Source organism: Musca autumnalis, unplaced genomic scaffold (assembly GCF_047663935.1).
Source record: "Musca autumnalis isolate F117 unplaced genomic scaffold, ASM4766393v1 scaffold_1, whole genome shotgun sequence".
Classification (NCBI taxonomy): Eukaryota; Metazoa; Arthropoda; class Insecta; order Diptera; family Muscidae; genus Musca; species Musca autumnalis.
In genome coordinates, this window is record NW_027411644.1 from 281,424,399 (window position 1) to 281,451,343 (window position 26,945).

The 26,945-nt window shown below is 40.5% G+C and overlaps 1 protein-coding gene across 1 annotated transcript in view; it reads left to right on the top strand.

Annotated features, from left to right (window-relative positions):
- Positions 1 to 26,561, top strand: part of Syn (synapsin) — a 135,770-nt gene extending 109,209 nt beyond the window's left edge. The window contains 4 exon segments of the mRNA XM_073961373.1: positions 4,923 to 5,019; positions 5,113 to 5,280; positions 5,346 to 6,837; positions 24,984 to 26,561. Of these exon segments, the coding sequence (XP_073817474.1) occupies positions 4,923 to 5,019; positions 5,113 to 5,280; positions 5,346 to 6,837; positions 24,984 to 25,387 (2,161 nt within the window). The 3' untranslated portion in view covers positions 25,388 to 26,561.
- Positions 26,562 to 26,945: the final 384 nt, after the last annotated feature.

Here is a 26,945-nt window from a genome sequence, read left to right on the forward strand (position 1 = left end):
TAAAATGTGTAAGCCTTCAAGAGCACATGCGTGGGCTGTTGCCAGAACAACAGCACATCTGCGGGCTATGTAGAAAACAATTATGACGTTGTTATAGGGACCAGAAAGACTACCTGCAGTAAAAACTTTTGTGCGGGTGTTGTAGGAAAGAGTGACTCTTAATGTTGATACCTAGGAAAATAATATACTGTCTAGTCGTGATCATGTGTACTACCCGCTTTTATCCCAAGCCATAAGGGGCTGGTAACCAAAAAAAAAAAAAAAAAAAACTGGCGCACTAGCCAAATCAGGATCATTTGTCAGGAACACTTCAAGGCGCCAAACGCAAACGCAAGTGTGGTTAAAAGGATATCTTCACACTTACAGACCAGATGGGATATGACTGAAACTTTTCGAATATCGAAAAAACATGCCCACATTACGACATCAATTGGGCAAAGTTAAAGACTGAATGGGGTGATAGCCGGTCACTGGATTATGACCGTCATATAATTATTCCACAAACATCCCATACGGGACAAGGGAGACTTCTCTCATAACAATGAGTGCACCCGGATTCAGATTAGCTCACTGATAAGGGACCTACTGTTTATTGCCGAGTCCGAACGGCGTGTCCTAAGACACCACTTGTAGAGAAGTTTTACATGGCTGAAATACTCAGGAAACGTGGCCAAAATTACTAAGGGGTATTTTGCCACTGTTGAAATTTTTGATGTTGCCTGGCCGGGGAATCGAACCCGATATAGCCCATCATCGAACTTGACCTGCCTGCAAACAAAAGACACATCTTCCCAAAATGTCAGTATTCTATGTGAATGCTAGAGTGATTGCCACAGACGGAGAGGGATTAGTCTTTGTTAATGAGGGTTATGTCAGTAACTTCCTCCATGGTACAATTTTGAAAAGTGCCACCGCCCCTGTCCCTGCTGACAATACCCTTCTCAAGGGGATCTCCTTGAAACTAACTGTCGATGGTCGCCACCCTTCTCAGAGTTCGGTAAGGTCATCTACGAAGAAGTATAAAGATTCCTTGTTTATACAGCAGATGACTTTGATTCCTCTGTAGGGGGCAGCCCTGCCGAACGGTGTGTGTTTCGGAGGTTCACCGTCGCCCTTGCCCGGGGTATGTCTCTTGGCCTTGGAATTTGGTTATTCCGTTGAAATAACCCTCTTCATCGCATTCTTCGGTGAGGAAGGGTTGGTTGTGGTAGGAGCCGCACGCCCAGATACAGAGGCCGGTTCCGACTCAGTCTTCCCAACCCTCTGCGTCCTTGGTTTTATTTCGGGTTGATTTATATCCTTTGCCTTCAGCTAACTCGCTGGTATCCTTGCTGCAAACCATTGAGCACCTATAGTCATGCGTTCGCCTGACACCCCGGCGTTAGGTGATCTGTGATGATGATGGCTTTGTATGTCGCTACCAATGTTTCCATATTACAGCCCCAAAGATGCAAGCTAATGATGTGAGAACTTTACTTTGTAGGGGATAAAACAAGATTGCGTTTCTGGAACAAATTATCGACGGTGGCTAGAGAGTCGGAAATCTAAACATTGACATTTGGACTTTTGGCTTCGATCAACGATCAATGTACCCGTCGCCAAGATCGTACTTGGCCGGAAGGAAGTCTGTTTGATGTCCTCGAACAGTTCCTGACATTATCAAATGCTTTTGATAAGTCAAACACCATCAACACTGTTCTATCTCGCGGCTTGTTCAGGTTGTCTGAATGCGTCGGGCCTACCCACCAGATGGTGATTGGGATGGCTCTCACGGTAACATTCTAGCAAGTACTCATTATGTTTATGTTGCTTTACTGGAAGAATCTTTGCCTCCTCATGTGGATGGTCCACTGAAGACTTGAGGAGGCACCCTGTTGCTGTTCTCGGGGTAGCATTCTGACAAGCTTGAATCTTTTTCCAATGCGTATCACATAAATTCGGGGACCAAACTGGCGCCCCAGACTGACCTATCGCGTTATATGTGGTCAACAAGGTTTATTTATCTGTACTCCAAGCGCTACCGGCTAGGGACTTGAGGACCATGTTCCTACATTTCAGGTTGTCGCAGATAACTGCGACATGCACGGACGACTTGAACGAAGTGTCAAATGTAACCCCTAGAATTTTGGGGCAGTTTTTGGTCGGAATTCTGCTACCATCGACTACGACATTCAACTCTCTTCTATACCTCGCCGTCCATGTGGTGACAGAGTGGCCGTCGATTTAGTGGCGGATATCTGCATATTCCTCGCGTGGAAAGAGGTGGTAAGATCGGTTAAATAGGAGTGCAGTCTCTCGCAAATGTCATCAGAGTAGGTGCCTGACACCAAGATCGTACAATCATCCGCATACGTTACGATCTCAATGCCGTCTGGAGGGGGTGCAATACCGGAGAGGTAGAGGTTAAACAGTTCCGGAGATATCACCCCACCCTGGGGAAAGCCCCAGATTCACTCTACGGGGTTTGGACTTTTTGTTCCTGAATTCCACGTACAACTGGCGTCCACACATATAGGGTTGTCTGCTCAATGGCCTCAAACAGCGTGGAGTGCCTGACTGTATCAAAGGCTTTTGATAAGTCAAGCGCCACCATCACTGTTCAAAGGCTTTTGATAAGTCAAGCGCCACCATTACTGCTCTGTCACACTTCGGTCTCTGGTTGAGTCCTCTACAAATATGTGTGGAGATGGCGTGCAGCGCCGTTGTCGTGCTGTGCTTTTTGCGGAATCCATGCTGATGATCGGCAGGTATTTCTAACACTGGGGAGGACTAAGTGCTCAAGGGTCTTTGCTAAATGCGACAAAAGTGAAATCGTCCTGTACGATTCACTTTTGCTGGCACCCTTGCATGTCTTCGGGACCACTCTGCCAATTTTCCAAACTTCGGGATGAATTAGAGTGGCTAGCGACAGGTTGAGAACTTTAGTGAGATACTCCACTCGCGGCTCATCCAGCTGTTTCAGCATTGCCATCGAAATTCCATCAGGGCCCCACGCTTTGGATGATTTAGCGTTTCTGATGACATTCGCAACATCGTCCATTGCAAACTGTGTTGGTTCATCCTCGGCAGGAAGAGATATGATGCGGTGTAGAACTCTTCTCTTCGCCCTCTTAATATCGGGGTGCTCGACAAACTGTCAATTGCAATAACTTGCGCACCAGTTCGGGTCAGTTAACGTTGGTCTTACTTCGGGTATTCGAGCGGCTGCAGCTGTGATGATGTCTCGGAACGTCCTTTCCGCTACCCGAACATCAGAAAGATTGGGCAGTTCTCTGAAGCGAATATTGCTGAACTCTCTGAAACGCGACCAATCAGCTTTCTTTTGATTGACGAATGTGCGGCGTTCAGAGGTGATGAAATCGGGTGGTCTGTTAATGGAGGCAATTATTGAGTGATGGTCTGATCCAAGGGAAATGACGTGATGCCAGGTAATGGCATTTGTCAGACCAGGTGACACAATGGTTGTCTGGCGAACTGTGACACTCATTGACCGAGCAAAACGTAGAGCTATCAATCTGCTCAGCCAGCGCTTTACCCCTCCGGTCGTTTGCGACTGCCGAATGCCACATCTCACGATGCGCATTACAGTCCCCCAAGACCAGACGATTATGACCTACCAAAAGCTTGCTAGTGTTAGGCCTGTAATCTGAGATACAGTTATTTGTCGGCGGAATGTATGCGTTCAGCAACTCTATCTCGGCAGTTCCACGCCTGACTGCTACCCCCATACATTCCATGTACGGGTCATTAGAGTCAGGCTAAGCGAGATAGGTCTGTATTGAACAGACAGGTGCAAAAGGAAAGCTAATCCCCCACCTTCACTTCTGGTGCGAGCCTATCTTAATTCGTTGTAACCATCACAACGATTTAAGCTGTAGTTGTCGTTCAGCTTGGTTTCCTGCACCGCCGCGATCTTGATCTTCTTCCGATTCATAAATTCCACTATTTCATCGATCTTACCTATTTTCTGGGATTGGAACAACAACGGCTGGTGTTAAATGCTGCTTGCGCGGTTGCTGTTGAGGGGACTGCTGGGGAGTTTGGTAATCTGACGACTCACTGCGGAATGTGTTTGCGCAGCATGCAGCAACATAGTCCCTACTGTAGTCCCTCTCGTTGACTAGTCCGTAGCAAACCCTTAGATGCACCCACTCCTGACATCCATTGCATCTCACGGAAGATTGAAGAATATGCGGATGTGGCAAACCGAGCACAAATATATTGCTGCTGGGTTTTCCTCTGTCCCGGCACGGACCAAAAAATCCGGAGCAGGCATTCCTGGATATGCTGCTCCCAACACAGAAAAACGAAACATATAGAAACGCTTGTACACTGAGGTGGCAGCCGCTGGCCGGAACGCTGATGTTGTGTGGTTCCGTGTCAATCCGATACGAGAGAACCCGCTGCCACGGGATTTTAACTTTAGGTTATTTAGACTTATTAATAACCACCGATTTGGAGCCACCGTGGTGCAGTGGTAAGCATTGCACTCAGAAGGTCTACGGTTCAATCCCGGACCAGAACATAAAAATTTTCCACGGTAGCAAAAACCCACAGAGTAATATTGGCTTACATTTCTTTGGTATTTCTGCCATGAAAAACTTCTGTACGAGTGGTGTCGGAAATCATTCCGACCAATATGAATCGACGTGCACTTATTGATATGATAGAAGTCTCCCTTGTCTCTTCGGGTATGTTGGGGGGGACATATGTATATCCCTCGACTCATTTTGCCTGGAATCAATTTCATACCAATAATGTCGCAACTAAGTGCATTCACCCCTCAACTGTAAAAACATGTTCCTAAAGAAGTTGTTAATTTAAGGTGTCAACGAACTTCATTACAACAACAATACAAAAATGAATATGTAATTTATTTAAATATGTCTAATTTGTTGTATCATTTGTTTTTATTTGCGCAGGCGTAAATCGATTACCGGTAATTGGAAAACAAATCAAGGTTCGGCTATGTTGGAACAAATTACCCTAACAGAGAAGTATAAGACCTGGGTGGATGAGGTAAGTGAACTTTACACGAATAACAAATGTTTACACACACACCCACAATCGTTAACGTAATACACCATTAACCGCATTTGAGTAATTTCACAGATTTCTGAACTTTTCGGTGGCATGGAAGTGTGTGGTGTGTCTGTGGTGGTTGGCAAAGATGGTCGGGAACACATCATCAAGGCATCGGATAGTACTTTTGCTTTAATGGGTGATTCACAAGAAGATGATCGTAGACAAATTGCTGATTTGGTTACCTCAAGGATGCAGGTAGGTAGAATGAAGGAGATAACTAGTAGGAGTAGAGATTCATTTCTCCCCCTCTGTTCTTTTAGAATGTCTGTCGGCCAGGCATGAATCAACAACAGCAATCAGTTGGTGGCCATCACAGCAAACTTCCATCGGTGTCGTCGCGTGGCCAAAGCCCCACTGATGAAATCGGTCATCCACCAGCCGCTCCCACTGGCCCTCGTCCAGCTCCCATGGGTGGTCCACCACCCATACCGGAACGTACTTCACCAGCTGTGGGTTCAATTGGCAGGCTCAGCAGCCGTAGCAGCATTACGGAGGTGCCCGAAGAGGCTCCATCTACAGCTGGTAGTGTTCCACGTCGTGACTCACAAACCTCACAGGCTTCGAGCATATCGTCGGCCGCCTCCAGGGCACAGCAACGTCCTCCGCAAACCCAGACCTCCGTTGTCGAGGATGCGGAGGACACCATGAAGAATTTGAGGAAGACGTTTGCGGGCATATTTGGTGACATGTAGGAATTAGCGAACAAGAAACGCGGAAGAACGGCGAGCGAGTCGGCCAATGGTATCGGTGGTGGTGTCAGCGGCGGCGGAGATAGCGCACGCGGTAGTGTTGCTGGCATTAATGTCAGTGGCATTACAAGTGCCGGCAGCTCGTTTTTGGGTAAGCAATTTTCATTCGCATCGGGTAAGACTAGTGCCTCGACATCTTCAGGTTTGGGCGATTCGGTCGTATCCGCTCAGCCCCAGCCAAAGGTGTCTGATGGCTCGGCCGATGCCCGTTCGGATACTTCATCGGAAACACTGACCGCAGGCAGTGCCAGTTCGAACAGCAAACCCACTTCCAGCGTTTTAGATGAGTCCAAATACAAACCGGTTACCAACTTTGAACCACAGGAACGTGTCAATCCCTTCGACAAGGGAGCCATAAAGGCCAGCACCACCACAGCAACGCTGGCCAGTACATCTTCCACCACATCATCATCGTCGATTTCGGCCTCATCGATTTCATCACGCATCAATGTTCGCACCGACAGTAATTTCAAGTCACCACCACCACCCTCAAGGCCACCGCCTCCACCACCTCAACAGCCAGCATCGGTGGCCACCAACTCCAGTCACACCTATCACAGTTCGACCGGCTCCAACAAGGATAAGTCCAGCTACATTTATGGCAGTTCAACTTCCATAGAAACGATTACTCGTATGGACACCACAAACACCGCTTCGAACAGCAACCCAACAGCCACCACGAGTCTAGGCCAGAGTAGCCAGAACACAGCCAATACCAAAATTCGGAACATTACAGACACAACTGGCGGAGGAGTAGGAACAGGGGCCAGTTTCACCAACAATGCAACGGCGACAAATGAATGGACAACAGGACGCTCAACAGCTGCCTCGGTTTTGGGTACCCGTTCAGCCAGCGTCTATAGTGCCCCCGCTGTGGTCAGTACAGCACCAGCTGCGACCAATGAAGATGCTCAATCCACAGCTGCGGCATCGAATGGTTACAATGCTGCAACCGATATGCCTTCGTATACCAGGCCCTCGTATTCACGCTCAGAAAATAATGGTAATTATCTAGCCGTGGGTGTATTGCTGGTCAGCCTTACACTGCGTAAATCTTAAGTCTTGAGAAAAAAAAAACAACCCCTTAACTAAAACATTCATCCATACTAGAAAACTTTCATCTAAACTTGAAACCTCTAACTCAGCGTCCTCAACGTCCTCATCATAGCATCATCACTGCATTGAAACCAAAACAGAAACAAAATCCGTTTTCTTTTTCGTACTCCTCCTACTAAGTGTGCATCATCATCCATAACTCCCTCTCACATCACTATCACCTTTTCATTAGCGATAATTAAAACGTGTGACTTAAAGTAAAGTCTTAAATGCAATCCTCCTGAGAAGATTTCTTGAGGTCTCTCAGAACACCGGTATATTAAAAATATGTGTGTGTGGGTGTTTTTATAAGTTTCCACAACCCAGCGATCAATCAATCATCGTCATCATCATCACCCTGCTCACCGTCACCATCATCGCCATCGTCGTCATTATCATCAAAATGTCATAGTGGCCCCCCATATTCCCTGCCGGATAAGTTTTCCCTTCAACCAACCAGCGTTAATTATTTACAAACCAGAAAAATTTATTAAAAATTATTCTCACAAAAATTTCAAATGCATGTTGTGTGTCTGTGTGCGAGTGTTCTTTCGTACGTCATCACATTTCGTATCTATATTTAGAAATATGGATAGAAGATGGCGGCTTTGTAAGTTCATACCAATAATAATAGATCACATTACCACAAGTTACAACAATAACAACAACAGCAAAAACATCATTATCAGCTACAATTATTATTGCATCTCAAAAACAAACAAAAATACTAAGCAAGCAAAACAGCTACAAGCATTAAGCATTATTATGTACCACAGTGCACGCTGCCATAACACAAACCAATGTGCACATTGCAATAGCAGAATTTCAAAGATGGTAACACTACATCTTTACTAGAACACATGGTTTTTATTTTGAAACTGATATTGCTTGTTTGATTCCAATACACAGTTCCCCATCGTGTCCACTGGGCGTTGGGTATATGGTCGAAAAATTAAAAATCATATGTTGTTTTTTATATCCTCTGTTTTATGGCTACTCTCTGTATATACTTTGCGTGTTCCGATCTTTGTGTATTGTAATATTTCTTCAAAACTTAGATCAATTTCGAATAATTTTGGGTTAAGTGCATTTTAAGGGCTGTTCGCGGATGGTTTTAGAATTTTTACCGAAGGTAGTCCTTGTGGTCCTCATTACAATGATATACTTTTTTTGATGTGCAAGTCCATATTCTCTGAAATTGTTTATAAGCCTTGTCGACACCAACTGAAATAGCTAATACGACAACTTACAGAGTATCCGCTTTGGCCGAACATTTAAAATCATAAAATGTCTTCTTCGCGTTCAAAGAAAGTCAATACTCCTTGTGGTCCTTATTAATTTATTTCGTTGGCAAATTCACGTTCCATAACATTATATTTCGGGCTTCCATGTTAGCCAACTGAAACGCACATAGTTATATTTCACTCTAAATTAAATCAAGTTAGAAATGGATTACATCTGACCACTCCTCCAGTATCTCTTCAACAAAAATTAATCATTTTTGCTGCTTAAGTGTTTAAGAGCTGTTCGAGGAAAGTTTTGAAATTTTAGCCCGAAAGCTCTAAAAAATCATACGATGACCAAATAAAATGCCTTTTGGACACGATCGACGGGAGTAACAGACATTGGTCCAATTTGGACTTTATAAGAGAAATCCATCGAGGTTATCCCGCAAAAAAAATTTCAAGGGCAGTTTAAGGACTAAACGAGGATCTTTATAATTTTTTTCCCGAATATACTTTTTAATGACAAAAAATTCTACAGCGATAAATTAAAATGGCTGGTGGTTCAAATTTTGTATTTCGTAATATTCTTCTCAAGGGTGACGTAGGGGATGGAAGATACCAAGGAACGGTCCTGACCGGTTTTAACATGGCAAAGCCCAGGATTTATCTTGGTCCCTCTTTCATCCCAAGTGGACACTGACCTCCCCGTGGTGTCACCTGGGGAACTGCCTTTAACACCCGTTAAAGGTAGTGAGCTAACATGTGCCGCGCGTTCACCCATAAGAACGTTAAAAACTTGGGTTTGGGCGTCGGGTTAGTAACCCTCCCCTAGAAAAAACAGCCTACTATGAAAAAACGAAAGAAAAGAAAAACAAACCCCTCTAAAGTTGACGAACCCCGCAAACGTTTTAAGGACCATGATCTGCGAATCTGCACCTGGAATGTTCGCACTCTTTATAGAGAAGGTGCAGTCTTCGCATTGGCAGACGTACTTGAAAAGTACAAGACCGATATTACTGCCATACAGGAAATACGATGGATTGGGAAAGGCGTCACAACAACACCTAAAGGTGACGCACTGTATTATAGCTGCCATGACGTAAAGCATGAGTTTGGTTGTGGATTTGTAGTTAGTCGGAGACTAAAACATCTTGTATCCAGCTTCACTCCAGTGAATGAAAGACTTGCTGCAATTCGAATAAAAGCTAAATTCTTCAACATCAGCTTTATTTGCGCTCATGCTCCCACTGAAGAAAAGGACGAACAGACCAAAGATATATTTTACGAGTGCTTAGAAGAAACATATGACCGTTGCCCTGCCCATGACATTAAAATCATTCTAGGCGATTTTAATGCCAAAATTGGAAAGGAGAATATCTTTGGCCCAACAGTCGGGAAATTCAGTCTCCACAGTGAAACATCTGACAATGGTATGAGACTGATAGACTTTGCAGCTGCAAAAAACATGGTAGTTAGCAGTACCAGATTTAATCATCTCGATATTCATAAGGGCACCTGGCTGTCTCCAGATCAGAAAACAAGAAACCAAATTGATCATGTTGTGATAGATGGAAGACATTCATCGAGCGTGTTGGATGTACGATCGTTCCGAGGCGCAAACATTGATTCGGACCACTACCTTGTTGCAGCAAAGGTACGCACCCGCTTAAACGTAGCAAACAAAGTACGAGCAGACACAACACGAAAGTTAGACATCGGTAAGCTGCAATCACAACAGATAGCCACAGCATATTCCACTCAACTAGCCCAATTGCTTAATCAAAGCCCTCCTCATCCCGATAACATATCAGCGCAATGGCAAAGCATTGCCCACTCCATGCAAACAGCCGCAAAATCCATACTTGGATACCAGAGACCTCCACCAAGGAATCCATGGTATGATGAGGAGTGTCGTGCTGCCACCGAAGAGAAAAATGCGGCATATAAGGCTACTTTACAATCCGTAGCAACGCGTAGCGCACGAGAGAGATACAGGGAGAAAAGGAGAGAGGAGAAACGTCTTTTCCGCAGGAAAAAGAGAGAGATGGAAAAGCGGGAGTGTGAAAAAATCGAGATGTACAGGAGCCAGAATGAAGTCCGAAAATTCTACCAAAGAGTCAAGCATCAAACTGATGGCTTTGGTACAGGCACATCCTCCTGTAGAGACCAGCAAGGTAATTTGGTAACTGATACAGATAGTATACTCAGGATATGGAAAGAACATTTTTCAAATCTGTTGGTATCCAATAGCAGCGAAGAAGACGAAGATACCACAGTCCCAATCCCAGAAGATGGTATTGAATGTATACTGCCCAGCCAAGATGAGGTAAAGACAGCAATAAATCGGCTGAAGAATAATAAGGCAGCAGGGGCCGATGGCTTACCAGCCGAGCTGTTCAAAACCGGAGGCGACACGCTGATAAGGTGTATTCATCAGCTAGTTAGCACCATCTGGCAGGAAGAACGAGTACCCGACGATTGGAACCTGAGTATCCTGTGCCCCGTCCACAAGAAGGGAGATAAGACTGTATGCTCTAACTATAGGGGCATAAGTCTACTCCCTATTGCCTACAAGATCGTGTCAGGGATATTGTGCGAACGACTAAAGCCAATGGTCAACGAGATTATTGGACCATACCAATGCGGCTTTAGACCTGGCAAGTCCACCATTGACCAGATATTTACCCTGCGGCAAATCCTGGAGAAGACCCAAGAGATGCAGATCGACACCTACCACCTTTTTGTCGATTATAAAGCAGCCTTCGACAGTCCGCTGCGCTCAAAGGTATTCCAAGCCATGTCTGAATTTGGTATTCCCGCAAAGCTCATCCGGCTTTGTAAAATGACTTTAACTGACACGAGGTCCTCAGTTAAAATAGGAAAGAACCTCTCCGAAGAGTTTGGTACCAAAAGAGGTTTCAGACAAGGAGACAGCCTTTCGTGTGACCTCTTCAACATCCTGCTAGAAAAGGTTATACGAGAGGCAAACGTCAAAAGAAGTGGCACAATCTACACCAATAGTCACATGTTACTTGCTTATGCTGATGATATAGACATCATGGGTCGATCAGTAAAAGAAGTAACTGATACCTTTATAAAGGTCGAAGGAGAATCTGCTAAAGTGGGTCTGGCGGTAAACGGTGAGAAGACCAAGTTGATGGTGTCGACGCGCAATGCGTCCATTGAGCTCGGACCGACTGTGGAAGTTGGTTCCTATAATATTGAGGTAGTAAAAGACTTCGTCTACCTCGGCACCTCCGTCAACACAACAAACGACATCAGTTGTGAAATAAAAAGAAGAATTGTATTGGCCAACAGATGCTACTTTGGATTAAGTAAGCAGTTTAAAAACAAAGTCACATCTCGTCAAACAAAAATAACGCTCTACAAAACACTGATACTACCCGTGCTGATGTATGGCTCCGAAGCCTGGGTACTTGCGCAAGCAGACATGGCAGTGCTTGGTGTGTTTGAGAGAAAAATTCTTCGAAAGATCTACGGACCAATCTGCGTTGACGGTGAATATCGACGTCGCATGAACCACGAGCTGTATCTGCTATACAACGACATGAATATTGTTAAACGTATCGAGATGCAGCGATTGCGTTGGCTAGGCCATATCATAAGAATGAGCGATGATGAACCCGCTAAAAAGGCGTATGAATACATGCCACATGGCGGTGCACGCAGAATTGGCAGGCCAAGGAATAGATGGCGCAAACAAGTGGATGTTGAGATGAAAAGGCGCGGTATTCCAGAGAGCAAAGCAACAAATAGAGAGGAATGGAGATCTCTTCTTAGTTCGGCCTATAGAACAAATGTTCTGTAATGGGCCAGCTAAGTAAGTAAAGTAAGTAAGTAATATTCTTCTCAAACCTAAATCAAGTTCGAAGATTGACAACTGCTTTGAGTGCACCCTAAAAATCAACATTTACGTGGATTCTTGTGAAGTTTTTCTTGTTTACAACAATGTAATGTTTTTCGCGGGTCAGTCCATATTTCCTACCATTAAGTGCCCAAAAGCTCTAAAAAATCATAAGGCGACCCAATGGTGGATACGATGACTATCTAAATGTGTGATCCTCAAGCTAGCACGTATTTATGATTACTATGGAATCCGGGTTATGACCACTTTCTGATCGCGTTGAAATTTTAATAGCCTGTAGTCATTGCACCATGACTAGAATATCATACTTCTTTTGGTATGCGAAGCTATTACTCCCAAATCTATGGACCCCAAGTTTTAGGGAAGTATATAAATAACTTCCCGCATAAAAGTGGTCCAATTTACACTACGTAACATATTGGCCCGAAAGCTATAACAATCCTTTGGTGATCAACTAAAATGGCTGGTGGACACGATCCTATCGAAAAGAGAGTATCCCAAACTTGGATAAAATTCGAATATGGACTTTGTCGGTTAATCCTTCAGGTACCTTCTCCTCAAATTTTCTCTCGTATCGTATTGAAGTTTACATACCCCTTCAGCACAAAAGTGCAGTTAATGCCAGATTTATACTGCTAGTCTTCTATTACAATGCTAAAATGTTATTCTCCATATTTGTCTCAAAAATTGCCCCATGCATGCGCTCAAACCAATTGTCGAAGCACTTTTTAACTCCGAGCTCACAGTGTCATGGTACACAATGATTCGTCTGCTCTTATTCGTTTTTCGAATTTCTTCTCGTTGCACCACTCAGAATTTACCGTTGTACGATGCTCAAGCGGATGACAATCACATGGCCATTTTTGCCGAATGTAATGCTTCTTCAACAAACAACTTTCTTTGGTTTTGGCTCGTCTTGGGAGCCACCCACACGGTTGATTAATGTTCTGTTTCGGGCTTATATGCATAGATTCATGCTTCGTCACCTGTGCCGATCTCATAAACGTCTTTTAAAGCACCGCGACAAGAGCCTTTTTTAAGCAATAGTCAAATTTTGCGGACCCAACGAGAACAAACCTTTTTACGACCAGGTGTTCATAAAATATCAAATGTATTCTGCTGGAAGGAATGCATTATCAGTCCATGCACGGCATCAATGTTCTCTGGCACAACGACCTCGCTCGTTCTTGAGCGAGCATCGGCCACGATTGAATTCATTAAACCGGTTTTTCAAAGTGCTGTAGGACGGTACTTCTTCGTCATACAAAGATTTAATTTCATCGATGTACCAAGTCGAAAATTGTGAAAAACAAGTAAAAAAAGTATCATTCGGCTTTGCCGATAGAGATATACCCTCAGCCTATGTGAATTGAAACTTTCATTTACGGACAGTACGAATGTAGGATTAGGACTAAAGTTCATGTATACCGATGCTATTCGTTCTGGTCCTGTTTGCAGCGATATTATGTTTTCCGTGGACAACTCCATGCTTCCTGGCATACTGGTCCAAAAATAATACGATGACCCACTGAAATGACTAGTGGACGCGATATCTGTCGAAAAGTTTCACAAAATAAGTTTCACATTCCTTTAAGTACCTCCTCCGCAAAATTTTGATCTTCGAACAGACCCTAAACTGCACCTAGATACAAATTGTGAATTTTTGTGGCGGAGGTACTCTAAGGAGAGGACCGATATGGGCCATTTTAGAAGTAAAACTAAATTTGGACAAAATATTAGGAGATCCACAGCTTGGGCCAAACTGGTTGCCCCGTACCAGAGATATCGGACATATCATTTTATTAAATTTGTTTAAATATTGGGGGGGGGGGGGGGTTGGGATAATACCTGAAGTTGTGGACCGATATTGCCCTTCTTCGAACTGAAACTAAGTTTGGTAAAAATGTGACGGTGGCCAAATTTTGGACCAAGTCGGTTGATCAGTTCGAGAGTTATCGTGCTGCCATAGGGGTGTTTTACACCCTTCGGGCTGTTTTCTCAAGAAGTATGGACTTGCCCCGGAAAAAACTTTTGCCGTCGTAATTGAGGCAGCGAATCAAAGTAATTCGAGAACAGGTCTTAAAGTGAACTTATCCGAAATTTTGTGTGGGAGGTACCCGAAGGAGTGAACAAATATAGTCCATATTCGAACCTGATCTAAACCTGGTAGATATATAAAGAAGTGTACAGTATGGACCAAATCGGCCACTCCCTCTTGTAGGGTAGGTACCTGAAGGAGTGGACCGATATAGTTTTTTTTCGAATTTAAACAAAGTTTGGACAAAATATTACGAAGACCAAATTTTGGACTGAATCGGCAGATCCGTTCAAGAGTTGTCTTGCGCTCCAACCACCACACACGGTGTCATAGGGGTTTCTTATTTGCACCTTTCACGCCATTTTCTCAGGAAGTATGGAATTGCCCCTGATGAAACTTGTACCGTCGCATGGGGGGCTGTGAATACAAGTTGTTACAGCAAAAATCAAAGCGATTAGATAACAGGTCCTAAACTGAACTTTTCCGAAATTTTGTGTGGGAGTTACCCGAATGACTGGACCGATTGAGTCCTTATTGGAACATCATCCAAGTCTGGTAGAAAATTCATAATATTATATAACTAATTATATGTGATTTTAGTTGACATATTTTCTAGCGTACTAAATGTAGTACGTTCGGCACTTTTGTGTAAAAAATAAAAATATTTGTTTACAGGTTTTTAACACTAAATGAGATAATAGAGAACTTAGAAGAAAGATTTGAACAGATTTTGTACGATTCTTATGACATCGCAATTGTACCCGCCGAAGGTGTGAACACGAGGGCTACTAGATAAGCTTCTGCCCTAGGCAGTACAGTCCAATGTCGTCCAAAAATGGCCGTTGTCCCAGAACAAAGATGCCGTGCAAGAACTAATAATGGTAAATCGTCCTGTGAGATAGAGGCATCCTTGGTAATTTTTTATACCTTCGATATTGCATGAACACCTGTTCGTAAAATAGTTTTACTCTCATTGGATCCTCCACAATTTGAAAATCGCTCAAAAAAGCTCTCACACATCGATTCAAACCAACGCATTTTCGACTTTATGGTCAACAATTTTCGTCGCCAGAAGATGCTGTTGGAGAATTCAAAAACCATGTTTCCACTCATCCAGAGTGGGAAAAGTGCTTGAATCATGATGTTGAATATTTCAGAAAACAACAAAACTATTTTTGATGATAAATATTCGCGTTTTCATTATTAGGCCAGAAACTTTTATAGAAGCTCTCCTAATTACATTATAGATGATGATCCTGAAGTCGATGAAGCGCATTTTAAACATGTATCGCTTCCATTATTAAATGTTGAAGCTGAGTTTCTTCGAAATTGTTATTCCTCTGTTTCAGATAGCGATGATATTGCACTTGCGTTATTGTAACATATCTTGATTTGCTCTTCTCACTGACGGCTTGATACGTCAGTGAAAATAGTGAAGCAAAATCTGGAAGACATCGATGTTATTATTTCAGCATGTGGTCAGGAAATTTTACCCCGAATTGTTTTAAAAAAAATGTTGATGGTGATTTGGTCAATTCTCTAATGACTATGCCCCCAAATCATAATAAAACTATATTTGTCGTTTGCACGGCCTTAAAATCCAAGTTAGATAATATTTATACCCTCAGCATTTATGCTAACGAGGGTATATACACTTTCATACGGGCAAAATGTGCCTCATCGAAATAAAGGTTATAGACCCCAAGTATGTTTGGACGAAATGTGTTTCAGACAATTTGGAGTTGATTAAGCAATGTCCGTCCGTCAGTCTGTCTTGCTGGCTGGTGCGCACGATAACTCTCGAACGGATGAACCGATTTGGTCCAAAATTTAGCTTTCGAAATATTTTGTCCAAACTTAGTTTAAGTTCGAAGATGGGTTATAGCAGTCCACTCCTTCCGGTACCTCCCCCACAAAAGTTCGGAAATGTTCGGAAAATGTGTGCGCACGACAACTCTTGAAGGAAACTTCTACCATACTTAGATGAGGTTCCAATATGGACTCAATTGGTCCACTCCTTCGGGTACCTCCCACACAAAATTTCGGAAAAGTTCAATTTAGGAGCTGTTCACGAATCGCTTTGATTTTTGTTGTAGCAACTTGTATTCACTGCCCCCTTCCATATAACGGTATAAGTATTATCAGGGGCAAGTCCATACTTCCTGAGAAAATAGCCTGAAAGGTTAAAAAAGCCCTTTGACACTGTGTGTAGTGGTTGGAGCTCAAGACAACTCTCGAACGGATCTGCCGATTCGGTCCACAATTTGGGCTTTGTAATATTTTGTGCAAACTTAGTTTAAATTCGAAGATAAGCCATATCGGTCCACTCCTTCAAGTAGCTCCCCCATAAAAGTTCAAAAATGTTCGGAAAAATTGTGCACACGATAACTCTTGATGAGTGTGATCGATTTGGTCCATACTTTACACATTCTAAAATATCTACCAGATATAGATCAAGTTCGAATATGGACTATATTTGTCGACTTCGGGTACCTGTCACACAAAATTTCGGATAAGTACACTTTAAGACCCGCTCTCGAATCACGTTGATGTTTGTTGAAGCAACTTGCATTCGGTGCCTCAATTACGGCAGTAAAAGTTTTTTCAGGGGCAAGTCCATACTTCTTGAGGAAACAACCCGAAAGATGTAAAAAAGTCCTATGGCACCATATGTAGTGGGTATAGGGCTCGAACCGAATATAGCTATATTATATTTTTTGTAGGCTAGTGTGATAAAAAAAGCCTTATCTTTCTTTTTTTTGGAAAAAAGTATTTCCATTCACACAGGCTGAGGGTATATCTCTGTCGGCAAAGCCGACTGATACTTTTTTACTTGTTTTTTTCAGTTTTGCAAAATAATCAGTCACAATAACGCTTGTTAGGAAAATGACGAAAATTGCTCTATTAGTTTGCCCGTCGGCAAATCCGGGTAAAGGGACCTAGCGGTCACAACACTACTCCACCCAAAACTCTCAACATATGTAGGTCAATTTTTAGGTATAGTCCCCATATAACGGTAAATCCCGATTTTTGGTAAACATTATGAGGGTTTTAGCTAAAATTTTTAAACGAACACAACACGACTCCAGACAAAAACTGTCAACATAGATCCATGTTTATGTATAGGTCCATGTAACAGCCCAGCAAAATGTTCGATGTCAAAGATGTCATTCAATCATGGGTGAAAGTGATCCGGCATGTCATCTTTTTAGCATCTTCATCGATGAATTTTATATGAGCGTGGACCCCAAAAGATGCTATTCATTTTTGGATCCAAAGCATGTCATTTACACCAAAGCTTTGAGATACCATTTTCACCAATGCTTTGGCATGTCATTTTCACCAAAAACATAAATACAACTAAGACTAGACAAAATGCATGCAACAAAAAAATTTTTACGAAACTTTGTATAGAAACATTACCCTTAACAGGTTGCAGTTAATTCAAAATCGCAACCAAGAAGGAACATTTCATGTAATGGTATCAGAAACGAAATTTATGAATTCAAGGATCTATTCAAGGAGGAACATTTCATGTAATGGTATCAGAAACGAAATTTATGAATTCAAGGATCTATTCAAGAATAATTCTATGTCAATTGGATCGGTAAATTCGGTTAAATACGTAAAAATGTATAAAAGAAAAAAATGTTATATCACCATATCGTAATATAACATTATGTTAAATTCAAAAGCCATTCACTGAAGAATGATAGCAAGAAAATGTCTTATCTTGTTGTATTTATGTCTTTGTTTTCACCAACCCTTTGCATTGACTTTGCGAGTCTGGGGCAACATCAACCCTATTGTAAATAATTAATCTTATATATTTAGAAAAATGTGTATAAATAAAAACGCAAAATTCATCATCGATCCGATCTTTCACGACATCCTTTGCATTGGTTCAAATGCTAATGAAAAGATCGGATCTTTCACGACTTCGTTTGAACCAATGCAAAAGATTCTATGAAATCACGTCATCGCATGGAACCCCTTCCTTCAAATTTTGCTGGGATTTTGCTTGGCAGCCCCCATATAACAGAATCTCCTAGTTTTCGTTATTTTGAGGGTTTTAGCTACATTGTTTGACGGAACTAGCCGTAATTTGACATTTTATGTTCCCTCAAGTCACAAAACCTTTCCACCAAAAATTGTCTACATGGGTCCACACTTTGATATAACACCCATATAAAATTACCACCTGATTGAACACATTTTTATACCCTCCACCATAGGATGGGGGTATATTAAGTTTGTAACTACGTTTGTAACTACTCGAAATAATCATTGTAGACCCCACAGACTATATATATTCTTGATCAGCGTGCAATTCTACATCGATATAGCCATGGAAATCACTCTAGCGTCCGAACGGATTGACGTAGGTGGATGAAATTTTGGGAAAATCTATTATTTGTACGTAGGACTTTTGGTCTTGAAAGCGGGCTATGTAGGTCCACGCTTTCGTATAGCCCCATACAAAATGACGCGTGACGCGTCGTCATTTTAAGGAATGTTTAAGATATTTGTCCCATTTTACCACCGAATTGGTTGTAGCTTTGTATTTTGTGCCTCCAGAGGCCAAAAACATTCCTACCAAAGTTGGTTTATATAGGTCCACGTTTTGGTATAGCCCCCATATAACGCCCCATATAAAGTACGCGTCATTTTAATATATTTTGAATGTATTAGACCCATTTGACCAAAGAATCGGTTGTAAGTTTGTATTTTGTGTTTCCAGAGGCTAAGAAACATTTCTACCATAACCCGACTGAACTTAACGCTTTTCCTACTTGTTATAAAACGATCGTCATAGATAAAATCGAAAGAATGCCTTTCGGCTACAGAAACAAATGTGAGCGATATTTGTTTATCAAAAACATCAAAATTAAACGTTATTAATTTGTTCAATAACAGTTGTGCTGAATTTATTCTAGCCTCTGAAATTACGTCTAGTCTTTGATGAGTCACTGAATAACTCGCACATTCTTCAGTCTACTCTTTTTTTACATTCATAGATAACTCCAAGTTCCAATTGTTTAAATTGTATTCAATTTATCGTGTTTGAATAGCAGATGACGATAAGAATTTGTTTGGGATTCTCCACCTTCATAGAATAACTTGGCGTTCGATATTCTTACGTATTGAAATTTTACTGCTCCAATTTTAAATGAACGAACGTGGAGTGAATTTTTAAATACCTACTTTTGGAATGTTTGGAAAAACAAATTACTTTTAGCCCAAGTCTTCATCATCAACAATTAAAAAAACCGCTATTGCAATGTACATTGATGTGTTATTCACCGCAAGCTACAAAACAAAAACAGCAAAATAATCAACAAACAGCAACAACAAGAAAATCAAATGAATGAACACGATTGCACCGCTTTTTTCGTATAAATTCAACTACAATAACATACAATTTCAATTAGCTTCTGAATTTTCTGAGTAATACAAATTGTGGTGGGTTTTTCAATGGAATATCAGAAGCTGTTTTTAAAAAATGTGTAGCGGGATTACGCTTTGTATTTTCAAAAACATTGATTTTAGTTTCTTATCATTAAAATCAAAGTTGATATGAACCTAATGACAAGCAAGTCACTATGTGTGATTAATAGTTATTGTATTTAATATAAGAGCTTAAATAAATTATATTTGCTATTCTCAATACTAAACATGGAAGCCACAATATTGCAAATACTTTCAAATCTTCTTCTGCTGTTGTCAAAGTCTTCTGTATTCAAATTTATTTCACATAACTCCTTTAACACTTGATATCTATAAACTACCTAATTTATGACAACCACAGCGCAGCTATTAACAAACGAAATTTATGGAATCAACAATTTAGCCTGGAACTACCTACCTCTAAGTGTCTATCATCTAATCATCATATTCATTAAAGTACATTCATGTATTGCCACTTTATTTCATTCGTTTAATTTCATGTTTTTTTTTCTTCTTCTAAATGTTAAAATCTTATCTCACGGCTATAATCATTCAAATCTTTGCACACGCGCTGCACCTCTAATTTGTGTGTTTCATCTTTTTCTTTTTGTTTAATTCAAACTTTTTTTAGTTTTATCTGATGTTAATATTCAAGTACGGAATCACTGCATGTACAACAACGAAATGAATTGAGGAATATCAATTGTCTGAAATTACCATTATTTGGAGGTATGAATTTTATGTCAGTGGGTATTGGATAATTATTCCTCCAATTATTATCATTCATTGATAAAACAATCAATTAAATCAAAAGGTTTCTCAAGAGATGATGAAAGATGGTGGTAATTCAATATTCAAAAATGCTTCGTGCACTAAAAATAATAATGTGTTTAACAAACAGTTATTGTGTGAAACGGATACTATCCGATGTGTGAAATCGAGATGAGGTTTGAATTTCTAATTGTCGAATGTTTTGGAAACATAAAAATGATTACCAAGATTACAATCTTTAAGAGTGGAATAACGAATGTTCTAACAACTTCTTAAAAAAAGAAAAATTATCTGTCAGCTTTGGCGACAGAGTATATCTCAGACTGGGACCGTACAAAAACAATAAGAAGAGTAGGGACCTGAATGTTTCAATAAAAAAGGAACAAAAGTCTATAGTTTGTCTGGGCCGACCCTGTGATACCCTACACTAGTAACCTGTGCACAAGTTGTCGACAGATCGAAATTTCTTTTAGAGAGATACTAACGTTATTCTCCACATTTAATTATACCTTCAGCCTTTAGGCTAAAGAGGGTATATACACTTTGATACCACCAAAAATGTGCCTCATCGAAATAATGGTTTTAGACCCCAAGTATGTTTGGACGATATCCGTTTCAGACAATTTTGAGTAGATCTAGCAATGTCCGTCCGTCTGTCTGTCTGGCTGGCTGGTGCGCACGATAACTCTCGAACGGATCAATCGATTCGGTTCAAATTTTGGGTATCGAAATATTTTGTCCAGATTTGATTTAAGTTCGAAGATGGGCCATATAGGTCCACTCCTTCAGGTACCTCCCCCACAAATGTTCGAAAATTGTCGCAAAACTTGTGCGCACGATGACTCTCGAAGGGAGTAACCGAATTGAACCAAATTAATCGAATTAATTCGAATATGGATTATATCGGTCCACTCCTTCAGATACCTCCCACACAAAATTTGAAATAAGTGCAGTTTAGTGACACCTCACGAATCGTTATGAAATTTTTTGTAACAGGATGTTCGTGCGGCCCCCATTACGTCATTGCAATTTTTTTCAAGGGCAAGTCCATAGTTCCCGAGATAATGGCGCATAACCTCAAAAAAACGCTGCACTATGTCGCAAGTTCAAATAAACGATGGCCAAATATAAAAGGAGTTGGCCTTGTCAGATGAATTTTGGTATAAATACTTATAGTTCACTGACAATGTCGAGAGCAAAAAATTGGGAAGGTCGGTCCACTTTTTGGGAACTTAAAATTGTTACCTTAAAATTGTTTTGACCGATTAATGGTCAATAAACGGCACATTTTTTTTTTAATCGAAATTTTGACTTTGTATTCTTTTCCTTGACGGATTACGTCCAAATATGGAACGTACATCGTACCACTTCTTAGGGTATCTCCCACAAAAAATTTGGAACATGTAAAGTTTAAAGTTTTTTATACCCTCAGCATTTATGCTAACGAGGGTATATACCCTTTCATACGGGCAAAATGTGCCTCATCGAAATAATGGTTTTAGACCCCAAGTATGTTTGGACGAAATGTGTTTCAGACAATTTGGAGTTGATTTAGCCATGTCCGACCGTCTGTCTGTCTGGCTGGCTGGAGCACACGATAACTCTCGAACGGATGATCCTATTTGGTCCAAAAGTTGGATATCGCAATATTTTGTCCAAACTTAGTTTAAGTTCGAAGATGGATTATATCGGTCACGCTCGATGCATATCTTCCATCTATCACAACGGGATCAATTTGATTTGTTGTTCTTTGATCTGGCGACAGCCAGGTGCCCTTATGAATATCGAGATGCTTAAATCTGGTACAGCTAACTACCTTGTTTTTTGCAGCTGCAAAGTCTATCAGCCTCATACCATTGTCAGATGTTTCACTGTGGAGACTGAATTTTCCGACTGTTGGGCCAAAGATATTCTCCTTTCCAATTTTGGCATTAAAATCGCCTAGAATGATTTTAATGTCATGGGCAGGGCAACGGTCATAAGTTTCTTCTAAGCGCTCGTAAAATATATCTTTGGTCTGTTCGTCCTTGTCTTCAGTGGGAGCATGAGCGCAAATAAAGCTGATGTTGAAGAATTTAGCTTTTATTCGAATTGAAGCAAGTCTTTCATTCACTGGGGTGAAGCTGGAGACCAGATGTTATAACCTCCTACCAACTACAAATCCGAAACCAAACAGATGTTTTGTGCCATGGCAGCTATAATACAGTGCGTCACCTTTAGGTTTTGTTGTGACGCCTTTCCCAATCCACCGTATTTCCTGTATGGCAGTTATGTCGGCCTTGTACTTTTCAAGTACATCTGCCAATGCGTAAACTGCACCTTCTCTATAAAGAGTGCGAACATTCCAGGAGCAGATTCGCAGATCATGGTCCTTAAAACGTTTGCGGGGCTCGTAAACTTTAGAGGGGTTTGTTTTTCTTTTCTTTCGTTTTTTTCATAGTAGGTTGTTTCTAGGGGAGGGTTACTAACCCGACGCCCAAAACCAAGTTTTTAACGTTCTTATGGGTGAACGCGCGGTACATGTTAGCTCACTACCTTTAACGGGTGTTAAATGCAGTTCCCCAGGTGACACCACGGGGAGGTCAGTGTCCACTTGAGATGAAAGAGGGACCAAAATAAATCATGGGCTTTGCCATGTTAAAGCCGGTCAGGACCATTCCTTGGTATCTTCCATCCCCTACGTCACCCTGAACACCTATAGATGTATCTCAAAAATGGTAAAACCAATGAACAAATCATAACAGTCAATTCTCTGGGGAAGTTTCAGCTACAACATTTTCTTTAGTCCCATTTCGATAGGACTTTCGGTTTCCAAGCTAAATCGTGAAATCCCAAAAAAGACTCTAAAAATGTCAACTGGAGTCCGATTTATTTGAAAAGCGCTCCGGCGATTTTTCTATTTTTCTCATCTATTGACATTTTAGTTTCAGAATCCTCAAAAACTTTCCAGGTGTAAGCACCTTCCATTTAAAGTTGCTCCAAGAGCTCCGTGACACCGTTCTAGCCGTTCTTATAATATATTTTGCCTGCTCATCGATGGGGACAATGACACTTATGTCGAAGAATTTATATTTGCAAGCCCCAAAACCTTTTTATACCCTTAGCATTTATGCTAACGAGGGTATATCCACGTCTGTTTGTACGTCTGGCTGGAGCGCACGAAAACTCTCGAACGGATCAAGTGATTCGTTCCAAAATTTGGCTTTCGCATTATTTTGTCCAAACTTAGTTTAAGTTCGAAGATGGACTACTTCTTCCGGTACCTCCCCCACAAACGTTCGAAAATGTTCGGAAAATTTGTGCGCACGATAACTCTTGAAGGAAGTAGCCGATTTGACCCATACTTTGCACATCGTGAAATTTCTACTAATCTTAGATGAGGTTCCAAAATGAACTCAATCTATCCACTCCTTCGGGTACCTCCAACACAAAATTTCGGATAAGTTCAGATTAGGACCTGCTCTCGCATCGCTTTGATTTTTGTTGCAACAACTTGTATTCATTGCCCCCCATACGACAAGTACAAGTTTCACCAGGGGCAAGTCCATACTTCCTGAGAAAATAACCTGAAAGATGCAAAAAGCCCCTATAACACCGTGTGTAGTGGATAGAGGGCAAGATAACTCTCGAACGGATCTGCCGATTCGGTCCAAAATTTGGCCTTCGTAATATTTTGTCCAAACATAGTTTAAATTCGAAGATAAGCCATATCGGTCCACTCCTTCATGCACCTCCCCCACAAAAGTTCAAAAATGTTCGGAAAATTGTGCGCACGATAACTCTTGAAGGGAGTGACCGATGTAATCCATACTTTGCACATCCTAATATATCTACCGGATATAGATCAGGGTCGAATATGGACTATATTTGTCTATTCCTTCTGGTACCTCTCACACACAATTTCGAATAAGTTCACTTTAAGAACTGCTCTCGAATCACTTTGATTTTTGTTGAAGCTATTTGCATTCGCTACCTCCATTACGACGGTAAAAGTTTTTCAGGGGCAAGTCCATATTTGTTAGGAAAACAGCCCAAAAGTTGTAAAAAATCCCTATGTCACCATATGTGGCTGTCGGAGAGCACGATAACTCTCGAACTGTTCAACCGTTTTGGTTCAACATTTGGTCTTCGTCATGTTCTATCCAAACTTAGTTTCATGGGGCAATACCGGTCCACAAATTCCGGTACTTCTCCACAATATTTAAAAATGTCACTAAAATGCTAGGACGATATCACTTGAATGGGGCAACCAATTTGGTCCTAATTAGGTGAAAGTTTCACTTCGCATTGGCTGAGGGTATATATCTGTCGGCAGCCGATTGACACTTTTTGACTTGTCATGCCTCATTTATTTGCTGTGATTCAATGTACTATTAACCTTGTGATTTTTTCTTTTTATATCTTATCTTCATTTCATAAATATTGTTATCATTGTTCACCTCACCTCATCTACGCTAAGCACCAGCTAATACTACGCCGCTGTTAAGTGTAAAATCAAAGGCCTACTTGCACAAAAAAATACCCAACACCATAAATAACTAATAAAACACCCTCTAAGCAGATGGCTGCAAAAATGCATGAAAACTCCCCACCTATCTACCTACACCCAACCCACCAGCTGAATACTAACCATAACATTTGTCTTTTTTTTCGTTTTCTTTTTCTGATTCTCACAACACAAATAGGTTCACAAAATAAAGTATCGGATTTGGATATAATATTCGGGGATAGCAGTAATATGCCACCCTATATTGGTGGTAGTAAATTTGCACGTTCCGGTGGCGGTTCGCTGTCAGATGCTGATTTGATTTTTGGTACATCCACAACAGCAACATCCAGTTATAAAACTGATCGTTTTGGTTCATCCAAAAGTATGAGTGTAACATCGGATCGTCATTCGAGTAGTGGAGTTGGTGGTGGAGCTGCACCATATAAAATCTATGAAGGCATACAAAATGCAGGCTTCAGTGATTTTGGTGATAGCAAGAAATCCATTGGCAGCAACAGCAGTGTGAATGCATCATCATATTCAAGTTGGAGAAATACTAAAAATCAGGATACCGATGATGATGATTTGGATTTAAAATAAATGTAACAGCAACAACAACACGAATATAGTTAAACCTAAAAAAAAAAACAAAACAGTTAATTAGAGTTAGTGTTAAACAAATACCACCATCATTAACCACCATAAGAAAGTGACAATTATTCATCATCTACAGTTTTGATTTGCTGAAAGAAACAGGGATATATCTCTAAAAACCCTAACCTCAAAAGAGAAACTATGAAATGTGCTTTGGCCCTGCTGCAGCTGCTGGTAAACCTAGATAACGCCTCTAAAGTTTCCTGGTTTCATACGAAAATAAAATTCCCGATATTTTAGAATCACCAAGAACAACAACTAACTATGCAGCATACTACTAGACACTCATACTCAACTCTGCGTTTCTTGTTTATAGATTTAAATTGTTCCTTTGTTTGGGTTAAGACAAAACCCGCTATGCGCACTTTCAATTGTAAGCGTATTATTGTTAAAATGTCACCAAGTTAAAAAAGTTATAAATAAATTGTTGATATTTAGTTCTATTAAACAAAGATCCCTGCAAAGGAGAGAACAGATTTCCCCGCTCTCTCGTAGACACAAACGCACGCACTCGAAGCACGACGCATTTCACAATTGCGCACAAATCAAATGGAAACATGTAAACGGAAATACATACAACAACAAAATTTAGATAAATTATTTCATAGCCTAATTGTTTTTGTTTTTTAAGACACAATGTCAGTCATCATTACCTACTTACTTATTCTCCTCCCCTCTAAACTCTTTTAAGACAAATGTTAATCCAAAATATTATTAACTTATAACAATGAAAAAATATTCAAAACAAAAACAACAAATGAAATGGATTTATACATTATATACATGATACATACAAATATTATATACATACATATATATTAACTTATATACTACAAGAACAAGAACATTATACATACATATACATATAAAATTACAATTATAATTAATACTCCAACATGAGACACTATATGAAAATACAATGACAATATATGCAAAAGGATGCTAACAAAGAGGATACTCCAAAACATTTAAAAAAAGAGATTTAAAACATATGTATTAACAAAAAAATACTCTATAAACAAATTGATAAGGTTAATGGAAAATGTTAATGAAAATGGCAAAGAAAACAAAACAAACACAAATAAAGAGAACACTGTTGTTATTCCAAAAATAAACAAAACATTAATTATTCCAAAAATTTTATTTAAACTAATGAAATTATAAAAAATATAAATAATATTCATATTCATTATAAAGTAAAATTTACACAAATACATACAAATAAATACATTCATGGTTATGTGTCCCGATTTTAATAAATACTTACTTTTTTACTAATATTTTAAGACTTCAGTCTTATCGGGCTATAAGGTCCTTTTATTGTCAATGAAAAATAAATAAAAATTACTTATTTCATTATTCTATCCGACGTTTCGTTGGGTTTTTTCCAACTTCTTCAGGGATAAGTTTTTATTTGATCTGGCAACGACATAAATATACATACATGCAATAATTAGTTTTCGTATTTTTCATTATCTGTTTCTTTAGTAATAAGAACAATGGG